Genomic DNA, 8,939 nt, shown 5'->3' on the forward strand with positions numbered 1-8,939 from the left:
GAACAACAACATCTATTACTCTCATACTCCCTTCCTGTCCTCCATCTCACCTGTTCTTCAATTTTTTTCTATTAGTCTCTCTTCCTCCCTTGTTTTTGCCTTTCTTTCTCTTCTTTTTCTTTCTTTTCTCCTAATCTTTACCCTTTTATTTTTATTTTATTTTTCTCTTTTTCTTTTTCTCCTTTCCTCTTGTTTCTCTCAGCTTGCTGTAGCCCTTCTCCACCATCTGATGCCATACCAAGAGGCCTCTTCTTCACCTAAATTCTGAGAAAAGATAACTGGAAACAAAGGAGGAAATGAGGAGGCGGAGCATGATGCCAGATGGAACGGATGTTTAGCCCATCTCTTCCAAATCATCGGATGAGAGTGAGGGGGGCTTTAGATCTTTTCGCCGCATGGAATGTTGATGTGTACAGGCAGCTAGAGGTGTGCAGCAAATTGGTGGATTGCTGTATTTGAGGTGTAATCCAAAGCCACTAATTCTGCTGTAGAAATTTCCCCTGTGGCATTAGGAGCTGTCGGCCGGCACCTGGCTTCTCCCCCACGGAGGACTGCAGTTCCCAGTTCATGGGGAAACCTAGGTATTTGATGGAAATTTAAGTGAAGTGTGGATTCCTGAGTGGAATTTGGTGACCATAAAGGGGTGCCCTTCCAAGCTGCAGCAGGGTAGGCAGCCTGATATAAAATTAAGGGGAAGGGATCCCTCCTGGATAAAGACACCTTTTGAAATGAAAGAAATGGCAGGCACCTTTTCCAAGAACAATAGGTGAGATTGAATAGACTGGACCATTCCTGGTGGGGAATACTGGTGTGAACTGGCAGTTCAGGGTGTGTGGTGAACTGGTGGGTTGCTGGACTCAAAAGTGAGATTCTGAGCCATGGAAACTGAAGCAGCGCAGCTGCTGAGGCAGCAGGAGCTGGCGGCGACCAGCCCCTCCCCCATGGAGGATTGCAGTTCCCCGTTCGTGGAGAATATGGGAGCTGAGTGGAAAGATTGTGAAGCGTGAACTCCTGCACTGAGTTTGGAGGTCAGATAGGGGTGCCGTCTGGAACAGAACAGCCAAAGTTAGGCAACAGTTAGGAAACAGACATATATTGAAACTTCAGAAATGGCAAAGGACCATTGGGTGGTTACTGTGGTAACAATGTAAACTGTAAATCAGGGATAAGCCTGGGAACCGCTCACAGTGCCACCTGGTGTCCAAACAGTATATTGAAATATAAATATATTCCTACTAAAGTTGACCCCTACGTCATATGTATAGTTGTATATTTTTATATATACAAGAATAATATTTTTTTAATTTTGTCACATATTTAATATAAATAAAAACAACATATAATCAACATTGTATCACTAGAATTGTGAAGCTCTTCATGAAAACCTTAAAACAATTCCAAAAGAAGCTATTTAACACATAATAGTTGTCATTCAGTTAAGTTCCTACATTTAATTTTCTCACACCCTAATGTATTTCCACAAACCTTTTAAGTCTATGATTTTATAGATACAGTTTTCCATTAGGGAGGATTTTATATGTAACAAAGTTTTTAAGAGGGTTTAATCTGTAAATCAGGTACAATTTAGTCATACCAGCATACAGAGGTATCATCAAAAAAGATTTTTAACATTATTATTTTGTTTTACAAAATGGTGAATTTTAACCAAATTGATACCCCTGCAATTCCATTTGTTTCCTATACTCTTAAATCATGTTTGCCAAGTAATGTAAGTTTGATGTAATTTTGAAAGTCAGTTAGTTGTAAACAAATTCTTATTTGTTAACCAATACACGTCTTCTCCTGTAGCTATACTACCTCTTCCTCCTTAAAAAGTGATCAATGCCACATAAAAAAAGGTAGAGCTTCATCTCAAGTATCTTCAAGTATCAGAGGAACGTAAAATCTATGAGAAGACTGTTTAAAAATATAACGTTTCATCTTGCTTTACTAATTATGGTAGGACAGATGTGAAAAAAAGTTGCTTAGTATTTCTCTGACGCTCTGTGTATGATCCATATTCCAGCTTCTTCAAGTGCAGGACACAACCATGGTACTGTAAGTGAGAAATGAATAACCAATCTTATATAACTCAAAAGGAAGATGGGAGGCACAAAAAAGTAAACGGACTTTGGCTTTAAAAAAAACTAATCTTGACCCTGAAATGCCAGATTCAGAAATAACACACGACTAAAGACGACAGCAGCGGGCCACCGCTTCACACAGTGAGAATTCTGAAACAGGGAATAGCTTCTTTCCCCTCTTCCCTCAATCTGTTCTATCTTCTTGTTGTTTTTCCGGCTTCTTGGCTGCAGGCAGTTCAAGGCTTGCCCACTGCATAGGCTCAGCTTTTCTCATGGTGATCTCAATCTTTGTGGCAGTCATAGTTACGTAACTTCGCTTTACATCAATCACACCCCATAATTTAACATTTTGATGAAATTCCTTCTCTCCTTCAAATACAATGTGCACATTTAACGATGTACTATTTGCTTCTACTCGACTAAGGTCAGGAAGTGAATTTTTAGCATATACTGAAATGGTGACTTCACCCCCAGTCTGATGCCAGTCATGCCTACATGGAACAACTTTCTTCCCAGCATCCTTTTTTGTCCACATGTGTTTCCCTGTTGTACAGCCCTCTTGGGCTAAGAATGTATTAAAATCAGAAGTTTTTCTTCTACAACAGCTCCAGTATTTCATCCCCTCATGAAAAATAGGTACTCCAGAATGATAAACACAGACTTCTTCTAGACTTTGTAGACCCTGATATGTCTTTGAACATCCTCCATTTTTACATGAGGTTCCAATCTTAATTTCATCACTATCTTCTTCTTTCTTATCTTCTTCATTCCCTGATGACAGCTTAAGTTTATCAAGTGCTTGTTTTAGGGAAGCAGATACTTTTAATTCCAAATTTGTCATTGGTTCATCTGGGCTGGGCCTTTTTATTGCTTCTACTGGTTTTGGGGCTTGAATGATGTGCTCCTGAAATTTAGGTTTCAACTCGGAGAGCTCTTTCTTCTCTGAAGTCTTGACTTCGGGTTTGACAGGCTCCGGGGGCTTCTCACTGCTGTGTCTGCCTTTTGTACAGCCTACAATGCTTAAGAAATCAGAAAAATCAGTTGTTCTTCTCTTACAGCAAGACCAACCCTTTAATGCATCATGAAAGACCGGAACACCTGGGTGGTATGTGCAAGCATCGTCGGAATTGGTCTCGGGATCGAAGCGCTGGCCGCAGCCCCGGTTGTAGCACAGCAAGGCCATCGTCTGTCTCCGCCGTCGCAGGCCAGACCCCGACCCCAGGAGATGCCACCGGCCGCGCTCACCGTCCCCCGGTCCCCGCGCGGGTCTCTCAGCCCCAAGAATAATATTTTTGTGGTTGTTGCCTTTTTTATTCTTTTCCTCTCTTTTTTCATCCTTTTCTTGGAGAAGTTATTGTTAATTTTTAAATGTTTTTTTCTTTTTTAACTTTTTTATTAATACTATATATTTTTCTTTCTCTCTTCCTCTTCTTTCTTTCTTATGGTTGCTGAGAGTGCTTACATAAAATTTTTAGAGGTTTTATTTTAATTTTTTCAATTATTTTATGATTATCATTATTTTTGTTGTAGTTGTTTTTTGTCTGTGTGTCTATGTGTTTATGATTGTCCATGCATCTGTGGGCTTGTGTATCTGGAAGCTTTTTTATCTGGTTATTTGCTCATTTGGTTTCAATGTGTTTTGTGTTTTGCTAAATCCTTGGGTTGGCTACTTTCCCTAACTCCAATTTTCACATTCAACAAGAACAAGGGGAAATGGGAGATGATGGCTGACTGGAGCCAGATCTCAACAGAAGCTCCAGTCCAGAGGGAGAGATAAAGGCCATGAAGAACCCAACAAAGCCAAAGGAGGGGAGCTGAGCTGAGAGATGAGATAGATAATTGCTCGTCTTCCCTGTTGAGGTGAGCTTCGCCTCCAAAGAAACTAATTTCAGGTACAGATCTCATCCCAAAGAGGTTCTGTGGCCATCCCCTCCCCTAAGAGAGTTGCTTGCTTGCTGTGTGATCTCTACTAATAAGTGATGAACTGAGGCTATCCTTCCCCAACCCACTGGAGGGGACTGCTGGAAGTTGGGACTCCTTCTCCAGAGAGCCCCTGCTGTGAGCACAGGAATTCCCTTGTGTGGCAGGAAGTTTGAACAAATATTTTCCTTGCCACCTTGAACCTCCAGTCTACCCCTCCCCTCCCCCCTGGCCTGGCAGTCTAGAAGTCCAACCCCTGCAGAAATCAGACTGTCTGTACTTCTTGGCTAGGACCAGGCATTGCATAGATGGAGGCAGTACAGCTGTGCTGTTATCTGTGAATCCAGTAACGGTACAGAAAGACATAGAGGAAAAGGTGACTGACCTGGCCCAGAAAAAGTGTATCTCAGCAGTGGAAAGAGGTTGGGTTTCTGCATTGTCTCTGGAGGCGCGGAAACTGCTCAGATGCATGAACCCAAGAGGAGACACCTCCCACCCAACATCAGCATTAATAGAGTGATCCTGCTGGGGTCTAATTTTGAAGAGTCATCTCCCCAACTCTGTGGCCTGCCAGAGGGAACCATACCTCACCCTATAGGAATACCAGAGCTGAAGAACAGCGGCAACAAAGGTGCAGTGGCTGAGGGAGAAATTCATTTGCTGTCTGGATATCCTCAAATTTAGATTGAGCTCAGGTGAAATTTTCTTCAGCTGCCATTTAGCTCCTAAGGCAGGCAGACCTCAGCTTCCTCTGCTGGATGGTGGGAGACTGTGGTAACCAAAAGGAGGAGGCAGTGACCTTACTTTGACTCTGGCAGGCACAGAGCCCTGGCACATTTGCTTATTGGACAGAACTGGATCACAGAGACTGGGTTAAAAGAGTCTGCCTGTGGGGCTAACAGAACCTGGGGTGACCCAGAGTCTGGTGGTTAAGGGTAACCAAGATGGGGAAAAAGGCATCAACCCCCTGGCTCCAAATCTCCTACTGGATGGGCTTTTCTGACTCCTTGGAACACCAGGGGCACTCAAACCACACTTGAACTACCAGTAGACTTCTAATATCTAATAGCTGGAGTCTGAACTCTCCAGCTAGAGAGTGGGGGATGTTTGGGACAATTGGTATGGAACTCTTGAACTAGACAAATCACCTGAGGACCCTCCAAGGTGGTACCCCAGTTTTGCTTTAGTGGGAAGGTTTGATTGTCCTCTTCCGGATATTACAAGTGGGGGAAGGGATGTCCTAGTTGCTTGTATTTCTCCAAAGCTGAGACTGCAACCCAGAGTCACTGATTCACTAGGATTGGACAGAGATCAGCTGAATACAAGACAGAGCCACCTACCCCCACTACACCAAGTAGATCTCTAGAGTCACAGACAGATGTACTGTACAGGTCTTTTGCAAAATTGCAGAGGAAAAGCTGCAGTCACCAGTCTCAGTTCCTTGGTGAAGGGCTGGTCAACAACAACCCCAAAGTCTCCAATCCAATTTCACCTTACCTGCTCATCTAGCTAAACACTGAAAAAGAATCATGGGGCAGAATCATCAAAAATACTCTGGCAACATGAATAACCAGAACAGTTCCATTATCCCAAGGAATGACAAACCAGCCAAACCAGAGGCTCTCATCCCCAAACAGATGGCTGAGATGTCCGATATAGAATTTAGAATTTGGATTGCCAATAAGATCAACACAATGGAAGTAACAATGGAGTTAGAAATTGTAAGATTAATTCAGAAGATGTCTCAAGAATTCAGTTAATTCATAGAAAAAATCACCAAAGATTTAGACACATTGAGAAAAGAATTTGCAGCCTTACATGATATGAGAAATATGGTAGAATCCCTCAGTAACAGAATGGAACAGGTAGAAGAAAGGATTTCTGACATCAAAGACAAAGCTTTTGAATGATCCCAAATGCTCAAAGAGGAAGAGAAGTGGAGAGCAAAAAATGGATGATTCTCTCAGAGAGCTCTGGGATAATTAAATATATATATATATATTCGCCTTATAGGGATCCCTGAAGGTGATGAAGTAATTTGCAAGGCACAGAGGCTCTTCTTCATGATATTATTAAAGAGAACTTTCCATACATGCCAAGACATCCTGAAATCCAGATAGCAGACAATTTCAAAACCCCAGAACGACTCAACCTGAATAAGACATCCCCCAGGCACATCATAATTAACTTCATTAAAGTTAATATGAAGGAGAAACTCAGAAAAGCAGCCATACATAAAAAAAACCACAATCTACAAGGGGAAGAATAATAGAATGTCTACAAATCTCTGTGCTGAAACCTTTCAAGCTAGAAGAGGGTGATCACCGACATTTCATTAATTGACAATATAATTGACTATATCGGACATCTCAGCCATCTGTTTGGGGATGAGATCCTCTGGTTTGGCTGGTTTGTCATTTAATTAAAAGTGATCCAGGATCCTGTATCCAGCTAAACAGAGTTTCATTTACGATGGAGAAATTAAATACTTTAATGACATTCACATGTTGAAGAAATTTGCCATAACTAAACCAGCTCTCCAGGATATCCTCAGACCTAAACTCCATAATGACCAGCACAATTCTCCACCACAAAAGTAAACTCACTCTGAAACTTTTGATCAAATTCTAACCTCCACAGTGGCAAAAAGAGTAAAAATGTCCGCTGGTATTTCGAAAAACTTGATACCCAAAATTATACCAGGCCTATCAATATTCTCAATTAATGTTAATGGTTTAAATTGTCCTCTAAAGAGGCACAGGCTGGTTGACTGGATACAAAAACTCAGGCCAGATATCTGCTGCATACAAGAATCTCATAATACATTAAAAGATAAATACAGACTAAGGGTGAAGGGATGGTCATCTATATTCCAGGCAAATGGAAAAAGGAAAAAGAAGGTGTTGCAATTTTATTTGAAGATACAATAGGCTTTAAACCAACAAAAGTAAGGAAAGACAAAGAGGGTCATTACATATTTGTTAAGGGCAGAACACAATATGATAACATTTCAACTATTAATACTTATGCACCAAACCAAAATGCACTTCAATTTATAGGAGAAACTCTAATGAACATGAACAACTTGATTTCCTCCAGCTCAATAGTAGTCATAAATTTTAACAACCCTTAAGTTGTGTAGGATAAATCCTCCAATAAGAAACTATGTGGGCAGTGCCTGTGGCTCAAAGGAGTAGAGTGCTGGCCCCATATGCCAGAGGTGGTGGCTGCAAACCCAAACCTGGCCAAAATTTGCAAAAGAAGAAGAAGAAGAAGAAGAAGAAGAAGAAGAAGAAGAAGAAGAAGAAGAAGAAGAAGAAGAAGAAGAAGAAGAAGAAGAAGAAGAAGAAGAAACTAATGTAAGAAATTTTAGATTTAAACTTAAATATCCAACATTTGGATTTAACAAACATCTACAGAGCAATTCATACCTAACAAAACTGAATACACATTCCTCTCATCAGCCCATGGAACATACTCCAAAATTGATCACATCTTAGGTCACAAAACTAACCTCAGCAAATTCAAAAGAATAGAAATTATTCCTTTCATCTTCTCAGAACATCATGGAATAAAAGTGTAACTCAGGAACGACACAAATCTGCATACTCATACAAAAACATGGAAATTAAATTACCTCATGCTGAATGATAGCTGGGTCATAGACGAGATTAAGAAGAAAATTATCAAATTTTTGGAACAAAACGACAATGAAGACACAAATTATCACAACCTCTGGGATTCTGCAAAGGCAGTCCTCAGAGGGAAATTTATAGCACTGCAAGCCTTCCTCAAGAGAATAGAAAGAGAGGAATTTAACAACTTAATGGGACATCTCAAGCAAATGGAAAAGGAAAAACATTCCAATCCCAAACCCAGAAGAAGAAAAGAAATAACCAAAATTAGAGGAGAATTATATGAAAATGCAAACAAAAGAATTATACAACAGACCAATAAATCAAAAAGTTGGCTTTTTAAAATGGTTAATAAAATAGATAAACCTTTGCCTAACCTAACCAGGAAAAAAAGGGTGAAATCTCTAATTTCATCAATCAGAAATGGTAAAGATAAAATAACAGCAGACACCTCAGGAATTAAAAAAATCCTTAATGAATACTACAAGAAACTTTATTCTCAGAAATACAAAAATCTAAAGGAAATCAATGAATACTTGGAAGGACACCACCTCACAATACTTAGCCAGAATGAAGTGGAAATGTTGAACCAGCCTATATCAAGTTCTGAAATAGCATCAACTATACAAAATCTCCCTAAAAAGAAGAGCCTGGGACCAGATGGCTTTACATCAGAATTCTACCAAACCTTTAAAAAGGAACTAGTACCTATATTACTTAAACATTTCCAAAATATAGAAGAAGAAGGAATACTACCCAACACATTCTATGAAGCAAACATCTCTTTGATCTCCAAACCAGGAAAAGACCCAACAAGAAAAGAAAATTATAGACACATATCACTAATGATTATTGATGCAAAAATATTCAACAAGATCCTAGCAAACAGAATCCAGCAACACATCAAACAAGTTATACACCATGACCAAGTCGGTTTTATCCCAGGGTCTCAAGGATGGTTCAATATATGTAAATCTATAAATATAATTCAGCACATAAACAAATTAAAAAACAAAGACTATATGATTCTCTTAATTAATGCAGAAAAAAGCTGTTGATAATATCCAGTATCCCTTCATGATCAGAACACTTAAGAAAATGAGTATAGAAGGGACATTTCTTAAACTAATAGAGACCATCTACAACAAACCTACAGCCAATATCATATTGAAAGGAGTTAAATCAAAACCATTTCCACTAAGATCAGGAAACAGGCAAGGTTGACCATTGTCTACACTGCTCCTTAACATTTTAATGGAAGATTTAGCCATTGCAATTAGGGGAAAAAAGGTGAACAAGG

At 39.8% G+C, this 8,939-nt stretch overlaps 1 protein-coding gene across 1 annotated transcript; it reads right to left on the reverse strand.

Annotated features, from left to right (window-relative positions):
* Positions 1-1,310: 1,310 nt before the first annotated feature.
* On the reverse strand, positions 1,311-3,355 carry LOC128578257 (cysteine and histidine-rich domain-containing protein 1-like). The gene has a single exon (XM_053580841.1). It carries the CDS (start codon positions 3,265-3,267, stop codon positions 2,269-2,271), a length of 999 nt encoding a protein of 332 aa, XP_053436816.1. The 5' UTR covers positions 3,268-3,355; the 3' UTR covers positions 1,311-2,268.
* Between the last annotated feature and the right edge of the window lie 5,584 nt (positions 3,356-8,939).

This window comes from Nycticebus coucang, chromosome X (assembly GCF_027406575.1).
Source record: "Nycticebus coucang isolate mNycCou1 chromosome X, mNycCou1.pri, whole genome shotgun sequence".
Lineage (NCBI taxonomy): Eukaryota > Metazoa > Chordata > Mammalia > Primates > Lorisidae > Nycticebus > Nycticebus coucang.

Excerpts from the sequence above, each read along its gene's own strand:
- LOC128578257 (XM_053580841.1), bottom strand. The coding sequence starts at position 3,267 with ATGGCCTTGCTGTGCTACAACCGGGGCTGCGGCCAGCGCTTCGATCCC.